The following is a 15,527-nucleotide window of genomic DNA, read 5'->3' as shown; positions in this document are numbered from 1 at the left end:
TCAACTCGTCGTGTTTGGAGGACAATGAATGCTGAGTTGCATCCAAAGAACACCATACCTACTGTGAAGCATGGGGGTGGAAACATCATGCTTTGGGGCTGTTTTTCTGCAAAGGGACCAGGACGACTGATCCGTGTAAAGGAAAGAATGAATGGGGCCATGTATCGTGAGATTTTGAGTGAAAACCTCCTTCCATCAGCAAGGGCATTGAAGATGAAACGTGGCTGGGTCTTTCAGCATGACAATGATCCCAAACATACCGCCCGGGCAACGAAGGAGTGGCTTCGTAAGAAGCATTTCAAGGTCCTGGAGTGGCCTAGCCAGTCTCCAGATCTCAACCCCATAGAAAATCTTTGGAGGGAGTTGAAAGTCCATGTTGCCCAGCGACAGCCCCAAAACATCACTGCTCTAGAGGAGATCTGCATGGAGGAATGGGCCAAAATACCAGCAACAGTGTGTGAAAACCTTGTGAAGACTTACAGAAAACGTTTGACCTGTGTCATTGCCAACAAAGGGTATATAACAAAGTATTGAGAAACTTTTGTTATTGACCAAATACTTATTTTCCACCATAATTTGCAAATAAATTCATTAAAAATCCTACAATGTGATTTTCTGGAAAAAATATTCTCATTTTGTCTGTCATAGTTGACGTGTACCTATGATGAAAATTACAGGCCTCTCTCTTTTTAAGTGGGAGAACTTGCACAATTGGTGGCTGACTAAATACTTTTTTTCCCCACTGCACGCACGTGTACACATACACACACAACATTTTGTAGTTGCTACAGAATGCGATCAGTCAAGTGTTTTTCACATCTCTAAGGCAACAAAGCAGTGGAGAAATGTATGATATAAGCGTGTACAGAGTGTATCTGCATTGTGTTTTATATGGAGGAATGCTACTGTAAACTGAGAGGAGACCAGAAGGGGACTCACCAGTTGCAGCTGGTATAGTTGGTTCAAAAGGGTCATATGTTGAGGGTTTATTGGTGAGGTTAAAAGTGCAGGATTCAGACCAATGTTTTTTGCTGCAAACTGTAAGAGCTGTGCTTGAACCTAGACAAGAGAGAGACCAAAAGATACGGTTTTAGAAACCATAAACTAAGTAGGAGAAAAAAAACGGTGGACAGGACTGAGGCGCTTAGGCACGTAAACTATGCTGAGGGGAGCTGAACAATGTGTGTGTGTGTGTTTGTGTGTATGAGTGCAAGTGTGTTTGTGTGTATGAGTGAGGGGAGATACTTAGACGGGGCTGAGAGGTGTGTGTCGTATTCACCAGGTCGTATTCATTAGGCACTAAACGGAAGACAAACCCAAAAAAGGATCCCTCCCTACCTGTCTAATAACAACCTCTCGCAACCCTGGTCCGTGTTGTGTGTGTGTACCTGAGGGGAGAGAAACTGAGGCACTTGAGCGTGTAGACTAGGCTGGGAGGAGCCGAGAGGCGGCACTGACGGCTGAGGAGGAGGCTGCTGCATGGACCGGGCTTGTGCTGCTCCGCTACTGCCGAACATTCCACTCTGCATCTGGGAGGGAGGAGAGGGAGGGAGGGAGGGAGGTGGGATGTGGGGAGAGAGGGATTGGGGTAGGGAGAGAGAGAGAGAGAGAGAGAGAGAGAGGTGGAAACGAGGGAGAACAGAATGATGATAGGAACCCACTTGACATTTATTCTGCACTGTAGAGGAAGAGCTGCAAGTCAACATTTCACTGAACCGTTTACAGCCATTGCACGAGACAAATAAACTTTGATTTGATTTAGATGTTTAAAAAGTCCAACAAGATTTAACAGGCTATGCAAAACCCCAGTGAAAAATCCAAACCTACATACAGGCTCCCTCTAGCTCTGTCTGCCCCCTGCCAGTTTGTCTGTATGTCTGTCCATCGCCCTCTCTGCCTATCAGTATGCCAACAAGACCTTCCTCTTCTCAGACTTGTATATTTTCCAGTCAGTCTGTCATTCAAGTCCGCATCACTCCCAATTCTGCCTATGGCACCTGTCTGTTGCCTGTCTGCTGTCTAAACCCCACATAGCCGTAGACAGTGTGCTGCCTACCTGTCTGTTGTTCAAGTTTTGCATGGCTAGGCCCTGTGGGCCGCCCAGGCCCTGGCTGGACAGAGATGGGAGTTTCAGGCCGAGGGGGCCAGGGGAAGGCATAAACGGTGAGGAGGTGTGGACGTCCTCCACCAGGCTACCAACACCGTCCTGCACCCACACAGACAGACACAGACAGCCACAGAGGGAGAGCGCCACCATTACACTCTCAATGGGTGGATACATAAACTGAACCTTGCCCTGTACAGAACCGCAACTCTCCCCTCATAACTAGTGAAGAATGGAACAAACACACTATTGATAATTTTTTTTATAATTTAGACTTTTAAAAAATATTTTTGTCTGATTCCTTGATTAGTTATTTTCCATGGTTCCCCAGACCACTATGTCTGCCCTGGCTATACAGCATCTTCTAATTGAAGTACCCATGGACAGTATCGGAGTGTGTGATGCTGGGGTTAGGGGGGGGTCAGGAGTCATTACCTTGTCGAGGAAAGGGGAGCGATCTGAGGAGGACTCTTTGGAGAGGAGCGGAGGCCGGCAGCCCATTGGCCCCTTGTTGATCAGACCGTTGTTGTAGTCGGACCTGCCCATCCCCCGCCTGTCCAGCTCTGTCTTCTTCTCCAACAGAGCACCTGAGAGAGAGAGAGAGAGAGAGAGAGAGAGAGAGAGAGAGAGAGAGAGAGAGAGAGAGAGAGAGAGAGAGAGAGAGAGAGAGAGAGAGAGAGAGAGAGAGAGAGAGAGAGAGAGAGAGAGAGAGAGAGAGAGAACAGGGATATTACCAACACTGATACAGTCAGTGACAGTGATATGGAGTACATCAGGGACAAGGAGTTAACAGAGTGTATTGAGGACTGGGAGAAGAGAGACTTACTCATGGCCTGGTCCAGGTTCATGTTGTTCCTCTTCAGAGCCTCCTCGGCTGGATCCCTCTGGACACACAAACACACACAAGAAACATCTGTCAGCAGAAATATCTCACAAATATGCATGCGTATGTGTGGTCCTGTGTGGCTCAGTTGGTAAGAACATGGAGCTAGCAACGCCAGGATGGCGGGTTCGATTCCCACTGATCTACCCATACGAAAATGTATGCACTCACTGTTGTACACTGTCTGCTAAATTGCTTGTTATATTACTATATTATCATCATATTTCTATGTATACAGATTACATCAGTGTGGAGTTTGACCCCAGAGGTAGTAGCAGGTAGTATCACTCACAGGGAAGCCCATGTCTGTCAGCTGCTTGATCAGGCGAGTCATGATCCAGGCTTCCTCCTGCTTGCCCGGCATCTTCCCCTTGGGTGGGCCCTTCCTGGGTCTGTTGCCCCAGGAATTGCTCTCCTGGGAGGCTTGGCTGCTCCACATGTCCCCATCGTCAGGGTCCCACTGGCCCCCGGACAGACCCATGTCCTCCCCTCCACCGCCGCCTCCGCCTCCCCAGCCGTCTTGCATAGATTTGGGAGCTGCAGAGGGAGAGAAGGAAGTGTTGTGTTACTATCTTACGTTTTATGTCACCAGCCGCCACGGATTATGACATAATATATTTGTATTTCTGATTTGTATTGGTTCTAACAGTAGGGTATTTTAATTGTCAGTTGATTGATTTTTTTTTATATAGCACAGCCATGCACTGGTAAATTTCAGAGTTCGGTATAGAAAGACTATTCTGCCTGCCACCAGAGGTCAGTGTGGCTGCATACTAAGTCGAGGCTGCAGCCTTTATGTGTTGCAAGACAGATCTAAGACACACTTCCTTTACAAGGTAAAAATATCGATACAGTTACATATCGGGATATTATTTCTGACGATGTCGTATCGACAATATCGCAATATTATTTTTGCGCTAGTTGGCTGTACCTGCACCAAAACTCCAGTATTTTTCCAATATAGCTTGTACTTCATCTTGTTTTTAAATAGGGAGCCAATTTGTTTTCAGCAATTTTATTTCCATGACTGATCAAAACTTGTTTCCTCATGGCTTTCTTGTCCCTCTGCAGCAGACATATGGTGAGCAATATGTTTGGAAAATCAAAACGCAATAAAATCACAGTATCAAATCGCAATACTTATAGAATCATGAGAATCGCAATACATATCCTATCGTCACATAAGGTAGCCTGTAGGTAGCCTAGCGGTTAAGAGCGTTGGGCCAGTAATCGAAAGGTCACTGGTTTGAATCCCCGAGCCAACTATGTGCAAAATCTGTCGATGTGCCCTTGAGCAAGGTACTTAACCCTAATTGTTCCTGTAAGTTGATTTGGATAAGAGCGTCTGCTAAATGAATAAAATGTAAAAAAAAGAAAAAAAAAAGAAGGTAATATCATGAGGTCCCAGCCCTAGTAAAAACATCAGCAATTTCGATTAATCAGGAAAAATCTAATCTATAAAAAAAAGTACTAGTGTTCTCCTCACCTGGTTTGCAAGGTGCAGATCCCAGGGGTGGGTTGCCCCGTCTGTAGGGTTCGGGGCTGTTGTCACCCCCGCCCCAGCCCCCATGGCTCCCGGTGGGTTTCCCCCAGGCGGAGGTCCCGTTGTCCACGCTGACCGGAGGGGGTGCAGGCTCCCCCCAGGAGGGCTCTGGTTTGGGGTGGGCACTGGACAGCTCCCTCCAGCCTAGGAACAGGATGACTTTGGTAAGGGCACACATGGATTGGATTGTACAACAGTACAGAGATCAACGGACCCAAAACACTCTAGCCTTGCTCTGGAACCTTAGCTTCATTTTGTTTACATGCCATCTGAGCATGCACTCCTACAGGAGAATGTACCTCCATTCATACACCTAAAAAAAATTATGTATTGCACACAATTTCAACATTGTGTGCATCCTTATTCTAAATATCTAAGTTTAAACAATCACAATGTAAAAAAAGAAAACTAAGAAAATCATATTGCTAAATTATACCATTCCTAACCTCTTTCTTTTCCTGGTTTAAGCAGGCCAAGCTAGACCTTAGCCAGGCTAGGACAGAGGAGGCAGTTTAACTCTTGGCCCTCTCTGTAGTAACCAGTTGGCCTGGCTAAGAGTCAGGCAGCCCTATCCCCCTGCCTGTGCCAGTGTGTCTCTCGCTCTAAGAGGAGATCTACTTCCTGGATCAGATTTCACTCTCTCAGTCATGATTAAATAGTCTTTCCTCATGTCCTCTCCTTCATGACCACTGGCGTTAAAGAACTCAATAGGTGTAAAACCTAGCCTGTCATTTTAAGTATCAGGGTTATGTGGGAAAGGAGTGAAGGAAACTAAAGACATATTTCAAAGTATACTGTATTGACACAAAACTTGTATTGTATTATTTTGTGTTGCATGGTTGATTGCGGTGCATAAAAGAGCAGCATATGGGGCAGTGACTGGCCAGAACCAGCAGGGGGGGGGGTCTAAATTATCTTTCTCTCCTCTAACTACCGACAGATGGCGGCTCCCCCTATAATCACACACTTCCTCCACACCTCAAACGTTTTGCGGCTCCAATCGCTATTTTCACAAGCAGGGTTAGTAAACAGCATTCTTGGGCTTCCTCCGCCACATGTGCCCACGTGAGGTTGCCACGGTTATGCACACAGACGGGGGCGCCCGTGTTGTTGTTGTGAAATCAGAGGAGAGCGAGCTTCAGAGAAGTAAAGGGGGTGGGGCCAGGGCGGGCTGGCATCGCTTTCGCCAATTTGGTTATTAATTTAGATGGAAATCCAAGAGGGCGAGGTTTTACTTTTAAAATGGATCAACGGTTTGGAGCCTAGCATGTGTTCACTGTGCGCCACCTAACAAGATTTTGTGTTAAGTCATAGATAGGATACACAGCTATTTCCTTGTTCTTGTGTGTGCACAGTATAGTAACAGTTGATTGAACTGCGACAAGTGTTTTAAGCTGCTGCTTTTTAACAAAATGACTAATCTTTATCAGGCCTGGCACAGTGAATTCATTCTGCCTGTTAGGTTTGAGTACTTTTATTTTATTTTTTATTTTATTTCACCTTTATTTAACCAGGTAAGCCAGTTGAGAACAAGTTCTCATTTACAACTGCGACCTGGCCAAGATAAAGCAAAGCAGTGCGATAAAACAACAACAGAGTTACATATGGGGTAAAACAAAACATAGTCAAAAATACAACAGAAAATATATATACAGTGTGTGCAAATGTAGCAAGTTATGGAGGTAAGGCAATAAATAGGCTATAGTGCAAAATAATTACAATTAGTATGAACACTGGAATGATAGATGTGCAAGAGATGATGTGCAAATAGAGATACTGGGGTGCAAATGAGCAAAATAAATAACAATATAGGGATGAGGTAGTTGGGCGGGCTAATTTCAGATGGGCTGTGTACAGGTGCAGTGATCGGTAAGGTGCTCTGACAACTGATGCTTAAAGTTAGTGAGGGAGATAAGTGTCTCCAGCTTCAGAGATTTTTGCAATTTGTTCCAGTCATTGGCAGCAGAGAACTGGAAGGAATGGCGGCCAAAGGAGGTGTTGGCTTTGGGGATGACCAGTGAGATATACCTGCTGGAGCGCATACTACGGGTGGGTGTTGCTATGGTGACCAATGAGCTAAGATAAGGCGGGGATTTGCCTAGCAGTGATTTATAGATGGCCTGGAGCCAGTGGGTTTGGCGACGAATATGTAGTGAGGACCAGCCAACAAGAGCGTACAGGTCACAGTGGTGGGTAGTATATGGGGCTTTGGAGACAAAACGGATGGCACTGTGATAGACTACATCCAATTTGCTGAGTAGAGTGTTGGAGGCTATTTTGTAAATGACATCGCCGAAGTCAAGGATCGGTAGGATAGTCAGTTTTACGAGGGCATGTTTGGCAGCATGAGTGAAGGAGGCTTTGTGCGAAATAGGAAACCGATTCTAGATTTAACTTTGGATTGGAGATTCTTAATGTGAGTCTGGAAGGAGAGTTTACAGTCTAACCAGACACCTAGGTATTTGTAGTTGTCCACATACTCTAGGTCAGACCCATCGAGAGTAGTGATTCTAGTCGGGTGGGCGGGTGCCAGCAGCGTTCGATTGAAGAGCATGCATTTAGTTTTACTAGTGTTTAAGAGCAGTTGGAGGCTACTGAAGGAGTGTTGTATGGCATTGAAGCTCGTTTGGAGGTTTGTTAACACAGTGTCCAATGAAGGGCCAGATGTATACAAAATGGTGTCGTCTGCGTAGAGGTGGATCTGAGAGTCACCAGCAGCAAGAGCGACATCATTGATATACACAGAGAAAAGAGTCGGCCCAATAATTGAACCCTGTGGCACCCCCATAGAGACTGCCATAGGTCCAGACAACAGGCCCTCCGATTTGACACATTGAACTCTATCTGAGAAGTAGTTGGTGAACCAGGCGAGGCAGTCATTTGAGAAACCAAGGCTATTTAGTCTGCCAATAAGAATGCGGTGGTTGACAGAGTCGAAAGCCTTGGCCAGGTCGATGAAGACGGCTGCACAGTACTGTCTATAATATCGTTTAGGACCTTGAGCGTGGCTGAAGTGCACCCATGACCAGCTCGGAAACCGGATTGAATAGCGGAGAAGGTACGGTGGGATTCAAAATGGTCGGTGATCTGTTTGTTAACTTGGCTTTCAAAAACTTTCGAAAGGCAGGGCAGGATGGATATGGGTCTGTAACAGTTTGGATCTAGAGTGTCACCCCCTTTGAAGAGGGGGATGACCGCGGCAGCTTTCCAATCTCTGGGGATCTCAGACGTTACGAAAGAGAGGTTGAACAGGCTAGTAATAGGGTTTGCGACAATTTCGGCGGCTAGTTTTAGAAAGAAAGGGTCCAGATTGTCTAGCCCAGATGATTTGTAGGGGTCCAGATTTTGCAGCTCTTTCAGAACATCAGCTGTCTGGATTTGTGTGAAGGAGAAGCGGGGGGGGCATGGGCAAGTTGCAGCGGGGCGGGGTAGTGGTAGCCAGGTGGAAAGCATGGCCAGCCATAGCAAAATGCTTGTTGAAATTCTCGATTATTGTAGATTTATCGGTGGTGATAGTGTTTCCTAGCCTCAGTGCAGTGGGCAGCTGGGAGGAAGTGCTCTCATTCTCCATGGACTTTACAGTGTCCCAAAACTTTTTGGAGTTAGTGCTACAGGATGCAAATTTCTGTTTGAAAAAGTTAGCCTTTGCTTTCCTAACTGCTTGTGTATATTGGTTCCTAACTTCCCTGAAGAGTTGCATATCGCGGGGGCTATTTGATGCTAATGCAGTACGCCACAGGATGTTTTTGTGCTGGTCAAGGGCAGTCAAGTCTGAGGAGAACCAGGGGCTATATCTGTTCTTAGTTCTGTCTTTTTTGAATGGGGCATGTTTATTTAAGATTAAAAGTAATTTCCTCTCAAAGAACAACCAGGCATCCTCTACTGACGGAATGAGATCTATATCCATCCAGGATACCTGGGCCAGGTCAATTAGGAAGGCCTGCTCGCTGAAGTGTTTTAGGGAGCGTTTGACAGTGATGAGGGGTGGTCGTTTGACCGCGGACCCGTTACGGATGCAGGCAATAAGGCAGTGATCGCTGAGATCCTGGTTGAAGACAAAGGAGGTGTATTTAGAGGGTAAGTTAGTCAGGATGATATCTATGAGGGTACCCATGTTTACGGATTTAGGGTTGTACCTGGTAGGTTCGTTGATCATTTGTGTGAGATTGAGGGCATCTAGTTTGGATTGTAGGATGGACGGGGTGTTAAGCATCTCCCAATTTAGGTCACCAAGCAGTACGAACTCTGAGGATAAATGGGGGGCAAGCAATTCACATATGGTGTCCAGGGCACAGCTGCGGGCTGAGGGGGGTCTGTAGCAAGCGGCAACAGTGAGAGACTTATTTCTGGAAAGGTGGCTTTTTAGAAGTAGAAGCTCAAACTGTTTGGGCACAGACCTGGATAGTATGATAGAGCTCTGCAGGCTATCTCTACAGTAGAGTACAACCCACAACACTGTTTTCCTCCCATGACTACATGTACAAAACGTAAACCCAACATTGCAAGACGTTTCAACTTCGTAAGACTCTTGATTAAAAGCTAGATGTCATTGTCAAATGACAAGATTACCAAGACAAAATCACAGTAACACTATAAGCCATCCATGCATAGAGTATGTCTTCTCACCTGGACCCATGAGGGGTGGTCTGCTGTGTGGTGGAGGTGCAGTCTGGTGAGGCACGGCTGGGTCCATGGGCCCACTGTTCTGGCCTGAGCCCTGGGGGTTGTGGCCCACATGGCTCTGGAGGGGTGGTGGAGGGCCGTGGTAGGCGTGAGGATGGTGGGGAGGGTGATGTGGTGGGTGGGGGTGGTTGTTGTTGTTGTTTCCAGGGGGGCCTGGGGGGGCGTTCCCTGGAGGTCTACCTTGGGGTGGCACTCCTCCCCCAGGGTTGTTCTTGTCCCAGAGGTTGACCGTCTTGTTGTAGGTGCCCGGATCGCCCCAAGCCGAGGTGCCGTCGTCAATCTCCATCTTGCGTCGGATGGAGGGTGGGGAAGGTTCCTCCCACCCCGTGGGCTCTCCTCCTGAGGGGTCCTGCTTGCCCCCTCCTCCTCCACCGATGCCCCCCCGGCCTGATCCACTGGGCTTCACGGGGCCAGGGCCTCCCCAGGATCCCATGCTCCCTTCTCCACCGCCTTTAACTCCTCCGCTGTTGCCATTGGAGCTCTCCTGGGGCTTGCCGCCCCATCCTTGGGCAGGGCCGCTTGGGCGCTGCAGGGCCATCGCTGGCTCTCCCCAGCCTCCACCTCCTCCAACATTTCCCACCACCCCCGGACCAGGCTTTCCCCAGCCTCGGTTGCTCTCTTTCCAGCCTCCTGCTCCTTCTCCCTCCCAGGGAGGGTTCGTGGTGGGGCTGCTCTTCTTGCCATCTGCAGGCTCTCCCCAGTCTCCTCCACCTCCATTGCCCCCTCCTCCAGCGCTGTTGCTCCAGCCGCTGTGGGACGGCTTGGGCCCATCTCCCCAGCCCTGGGGCTTGGGGGCCTTGCTGTGGGGATCATCCCAGCTTGGGGACTTCTCCTCTGGAGTTCCCCAGGACTGGCTCCCAGCTTTGGGCATGTTGGGGCCTGGCCCGGGGCCTCCTGGTGGGGGGTTCCCCCAGCCTCCGGGACCATTGGGGGGATTCTTGCTGCTCTGTGGCTCGCCCCAGCCAGAGCCAGGTTGGCTGGCTGGAGACATGGAACCACCCCAGCCAGGGGCAGCCTGAGGACCGGGCCCCTCACTCTTGGGGTCAGCCCGGTGAGGGGGGCCGTGGTTGGGGTTGGATGGCCCTTGGACTGGCTCGGTGGGGGTGTTGGGGCCAGAGCCTCCCCAGGAGTCCGTCCCGGCAGCGTCTGCCTTTCGTTGGGTGCGTGCCGCCTCCTCCATGTCCCAGGACGTGTGCTGGCGGACGGGTGTCTGGCCCCAGCCTGTGTTGCACAGCACCCTGGGGTCCAGGTCAGGGGCAGGGAGCAGGGGGGCAGGCTCATCCCTGGACGACTGGTCCTGTCGGCGGGAGTGTCCTGCTCCGTCCATGCCCTCGCTGCTGCCCTCGCTGGCCGCCGCGGTGCTAGGTGCTCGGGTGCTCCAGGAGCTGGCCTGCTGGGGAGGAGAGCTGGGGGCGTCCCAGCCTCCCTGGCCCTCGCCAGAATGCTGCTTCCCCCAGCCGTCTCCGCTTCTCTGGCCTCCCCAGCCTCCAGAGGTTCCCCCACCACTGCTTCCATGGCTCCCCCAGCCACCGGCCCCAGAGTCCCAGCCCGAAGCCTCTGCGGAGGAGGCGACTGACTTGGAGTCTCCATTGCTGCCCCAGACGGAGCTGCCGTCCTCTCCGTTGACCAGCTGGGGAGCTCCAGGAGGAGGCTGGCCCAGGGAGCCCATGCACCCGGAGGGGCCACCCCAGCCGGGCACGCTGTGGATGGGGGGCTCCTGTTGCTTGCTTGCATGATTTGGTCCGTCAGTGTTAAGGTTCTGAGGTTCTGAGCTGAAAGACACATTCGTGGACGAGGAGGGGTGCGGCTCAGATTGTTCTCCCCATGTGCTGCCTCCCCCTACTGGCAAGTTGCCGTTGGCAGCGCCGCCCCCCATGGTTCCTCCTCTGTTGCCGTTCCCCTGGGCGGGAGAGGTGCCTGGTGGGTTGCAGAGGTTAGGAGGGGGTTGAGAAGAAGGGGGTTGGTTGGGGTTGGCTCCCCCTGAGCTGCTTCCCCCCGCTCCTCCGCCCCCGTCGTGCCCCAGCACGGGCCAGGCCGAGGGGTTGGCGTTGGGGTTCAGGTTCAAGTTAAAGTTGGAGGAAGAGGAGCCCCAACCCCTGCCTCCCCCGCCTCCCATTGGGCCGTCGCTCTTCCCCTCCCCACCCCCGACAGAGGAGGACTGAGGAGGGCCATGGGTGGAGGGACCGGGACCAGATCCCCAGCCCCGATTGGCTGCTCCCTGGCCGGATGCCATGCCGACGATGCCTGCCCCGGGGTGATTGGCTGAGCCGCCGGGCCCAGAGCTGGCTCCTTTGCTGCTGGGGTAGTTGGCAGGAAAGTGGCCTGTCTGGCCGTTGGCCCCCGTGGCCATGCTCATACTGCTGCTGCTGGCCGGACCAACAAGGTCAGTGTCCGAGGGGCATCCTCCTGCAGGGCCCTGGCCCTGGCTCTGGCTGCTGCGGGAAATGGAGGGCCAGGCCTCGGTGTCACTCTCGTCGATGATCACTGTATCCCAGCCACTGTGATTGGCCGACGCTGAGGTGGAAGTGGCACTCCGATTGGCAGGCTGGTGTCCCAAGTGAGGATTCTCATACTGAGCTCCCGGGCCACTCTGTGGGGGCAGCTCTGTTGGATGAGAGGGAGAGGATGGAGAGAGAGAGGATGGAGGGAGAGAGAGAGGATGGAGAGAGAGAGCGGATGGAGGGAGAGAGAGAGCGGATGGAGGGAGAGAGAGGGAGAAAAGGAAAAGGTTAGTATGTCATCATACCTAGAAGATAATATAACAGTTAATGGCATCTAAATATAGGGGGGAAAACTGGTTGCACCATTAATGTATACCGACGACACAAACATCAAAGCATACACTATAAGCACTCTCCCATTTACGTAGGAAAACACGGACACTATGGAAATCAGTCAATTTAAATAAATAAATTAGGCCCTAATCTATGGATTTCACATGAATGGGCAGGGGATGCAGCCATGGGTGGGCCTGGGAGGGCATAGGCCCACTGGGGAGCCAGGCCTAGCCAGTCAGAATGAGTTATCCCCCACAAAATGGCTTTATTACATACAGAAATACTCCTCAGTTTCAGCAGCTGTCTGGGTGGCTGGTCTCAGACGATCCCACAGGTGAAGAAGCCGGATGTGGAGCTCCTGGGCTGGCGTGGTTACACGTGGTCTGCGGTTGTGAGGCCGGTTGGACGTACTGCCAAATTCTCTAAAACGACGTTGGAGGCAGCTTATGGTAGAGACTTGAATATTCAATTCTCTGCCAACGGCTCTGGTGGACATTCCTGCAGTCAGCATGCCAATTGCACACTCGCTCAAAACATGTCCAAAGCTAGGGCTGTCTTCTGTATACCCCCCCTACCTTGTCACAACACAACTGAAGGAAAGAAATTCCACAAATTAACTTTTAAGAAGGCACACCTGTTAATTGAAATGCATTCCAGGTGACTATCTCATGAAGCTGGTTGAGAGAATGCCAAGAGTGTGCAAAGCTGTCATCAAGGCAAAGGGTGGCTACTTTGAAGAATCTGCATTCGGAAAATATTCAAACCCCTTGACTTCTTCCACATTTTGTTACGTTACAGCCTTATTCTAAAATGGTTAAAAAATTAATAAACCATCTCATCAATCTATACACAATACCCCATAATGACAAAGTGAAAACAGTTTTTATATAAATTTTTGCAAAGAGAACCCTAGTTGAAATGTTGACTGCTGTGGGAGTTGTCCTTAGGATACATTTTTTTTCTCTCTGTATATTTCAAAATACCCCGGCATACGGTATAAACGGTATATCGCCCAAGCCTAGTAATCTCAACAGCTCTACCCTAGATGCAGCCATCTTGGAATAAAGTGGGAGCCAAGGTGGAGTCCACCGGCAGATCCGAAGATGCCCATCCTCAGTCCTAACCCTTGACATTTGATCCCTGCAGTCCAGCCTCAGTCTGGGCCTGACCCCAGGTTCACACACAATTGGCTTGACCGACAACCACTCTGCCCTGGAGTGTATTCAATTAGGTGAAACGTTCACAATGATGCAGGTAGAAATGTAATGTGTAGAGCTGACATGACTCACAGTCCTACATCACAAACACGCATACCTAATCTACACAATACAACATTTCTATCTGAATGTTTTGTAACGTTGCACCCCTGCTGTACAGAAGACTGCCTCCCAGTCCCCTCAAAAATCTCTCTACTGCCTCTGCCTCTACACCTCAAACACAAACAGTAGGATTTCTTTCTCTTCCAATAAAGAAACACCACTGCTGAGAGAGGCTTGGGTAACAACAGTTATAGAACTATCCCCTGAAGCAGCTTGGTGCATAAGAAGTGAGTCAGTGGAAAAGCAGCAGCCGCTCTAGATGCCCTGCCGTGGTAATCACTCTGCCGCCGCGTCAGTTCCCTCTTGTTGTTGTTTTTGGTGTGCCTCTACATGCACGTGTGAGCGGAGTGGACTTCTGCACACACACAGCCTCTGCTTTTGTCTGATCTATAACTGGGGAGAGATACTGTTTGTGTGCAAGCTTTGGCTGTCTCTCACTCACTCTCTCCCTCTCTCTCTCTGCAGAGCTTAGGCTTCTTCCAATGATTAGAAAAGAATGGGAGAAACAGAAAGAGAGAGAGGGAGAGAGAGAGAGAGGGAGAAAAGGGCAGTGTGTCTCTGACACAGCGGTGTGGCTTCTGTGGTGTAGTACAGGACGCCATTTTATCAAATCTGAATCACAGCCAAAAAGGCTCTGAGCTACAGTCTGTTTATATCAGCTCTGCAGCACTAATACTATCTTTATGAAGATATTAATCAGAATGCCGTCTGTCGCTGCTTGGATGTTTTCCGTTGCAAATCGCACTTATCTTAGTACTTGCATGCATTTAGAAGGCAAATGGTGCACTACAATGAACAACGCAGTGAAAGACGCCCAGCGAATAAAGAGAAAGAGAGGGGGATCACGGGCGAAAAGCAGGAAAAATACCTGAGGAGAGGTACCTTCCGACCATGGTGAGCGAGCACTACGTTTGGAGCGAAGCGGTGGCAGCCATCCCCGTGTGTCTCTAGTCTCAATATGTCTGCTCGGCTCGCCAGGGCTTTCAGAGGATTTTTTTTTGGAAATACTGCCAAGAAGCTGACGAGCTCTCGCGGCATGAGAGAGAGACACCCCCCCCCGCTCTGCTCTGTCCCAGCCCGCTTTGGCTTGGCTAGAGCCATCCTGCCCCTCTCTCTCTGGCTTTATAACTCAGCTCTATTCCTATCCATGCAGAGAGGATATTCTCTCTCTCCATCTCGATCTCTCTCGGAGAGAGTAGGGGAGGCATAGAGGGTTAAGGTTAAAGCCGAGAGCATTTCATTGTGCACTCAATCCGCTCACGAGAGAGAAAAAACTCAACAAAAGGGAGATTCCTTTTTGCTCCCTCCCTCCTCTTTCATGCTTTTGGAGTCGTCACTAAATATTTAGCCAGGACCACTCCATCTACATTGAGCACAGCCTGGCCACAATGGGAGCCTCTCCAAAACCATAACCGCAGCAGGACATGGACAAAAGCAGAGCTTTTGCTGCATCGCTGAGTGTTCTGGAATGACACTCAAAAGTGCACACATATGCACGTATACATACATGTTCATCCGCACACTCAGACAATAAATGCTTCCAGACATATGCAGGTATGCAGACACACATTCTATGCACATATGCATCCAGACACATATGCATGTACACGTACACACACACACACACAACCTTCCCCCTCCTGCTTCACAATGATTTCCTATAGTATGCCGACAGTTGACGCAAACAGAGACAGACTAGTCTGCAGCAGGACTACACAACACATACCAGAGCAGCTCCCTGAAGCACAAACAGCCCCAGTTTGGCCAGGAGAAACAACACCACTTCAATGGCTGCATGGAAAACAGCATAAACACATGAAATGAAGCTCACATGGAGGTGGGCAGGAGGCCAAGAAGAGCTAAACATCTGTCTTTACACAGTGTGGTCTGGAGTGACGGAGCAAGGGAGAGAGAGATAGAGGATAGAGGGAGGGGGGGGGGAGGAAAGGGAAAGCGTGGCAAAGACAAGGAGAAGAAGAGAGAGATACAGCAGAGAGGAGGGGTTAGAGAAAAAGAGAGCTAAAGAGAGGAGGAGGAGGGGCAGGTCACTATCGGGCACTAGCTAGAGGCAGGTTGCTATCAGGCACTAGCTAGAGGCAGGTTGCTATCTGGCGCTAGCTAAAGGCAGGTTACTATCGGGCGCCAGCTAGAGGCAGGTTATTATCAGGCGCTAGCTAAAGGCAGGTCACTATCGGGCACTAGCTAGAGGCAGGTTATT

The 15,527-nt window shown here is 50.0% G+C and overlaps 1 protein-coding gene across 1 annotated transcript in view; it reads right to left on the bottom strand.

The window, feature by feature from the left end:
• LOC311103433 (trinucleotide repeat-containing gene 6C protein-like) overlaps positions 1 to 15,527 on the bottom strand; it is a 71,605-nt gene that overhangs the window by 11,221 nt on the left and 44,857 nt on the right. The window contains exons 5-12 of the mRNA XM_084144999.1: positions 9,157 to 11,817; positions 4,474 to 4,674; positions 3,280 to 3,524; positions 2,931 to 2,988; positions 2,540 to 2,691; positions 2,057 to 2,206; positions 1,389 to 1,529; positions 940 to 1,059 (exon numbers count right to left, since the gene is read on the bottom strand). Of these exons, the coding sequence (XP_084001125.1) occupies positions 940 to 1,059; positions 1,389 to 1,529; positions 2,057 to 2,206; positions 2,540 to 2,691; positions 2,931 to 2,988; positions 3,280 to 3,524; positions 4,474 to 4,674; positions 9,157 to 11,817 (3,728 nt within the window). The remainder of the gene's footprint in view (positions 1 to 939; positions 1,060 to 1,388; positions 1,530 to 2,056; positions 2,207 to 2,539; positions 2,692 to 2,930; positions 2,989 to 3,279; positions 3,525 to 4,473; positions 4,675 to 9,156; positions 11,818 to 15,527) is intronic.

Source organism: Coregonus lavaretus (genome assembly GCF_964263955.1).
Source record: "Coregonus lavaretus genome assembly, chromosome: 28".
In the NCBI taxonomy this organism is placed as follows: domain Eukaryota; kingdom Metazoa; phylum Chordata; class Actinopteri; order Salmoniformes; family Salmonidae; genus Coregonus; species Coregonus lavaretus.
The sequence above is the reverse complement of the archived record's forward strand: the minus strand, read 5'-3'. Positions and strand labels throughout refer to the sequence as shown.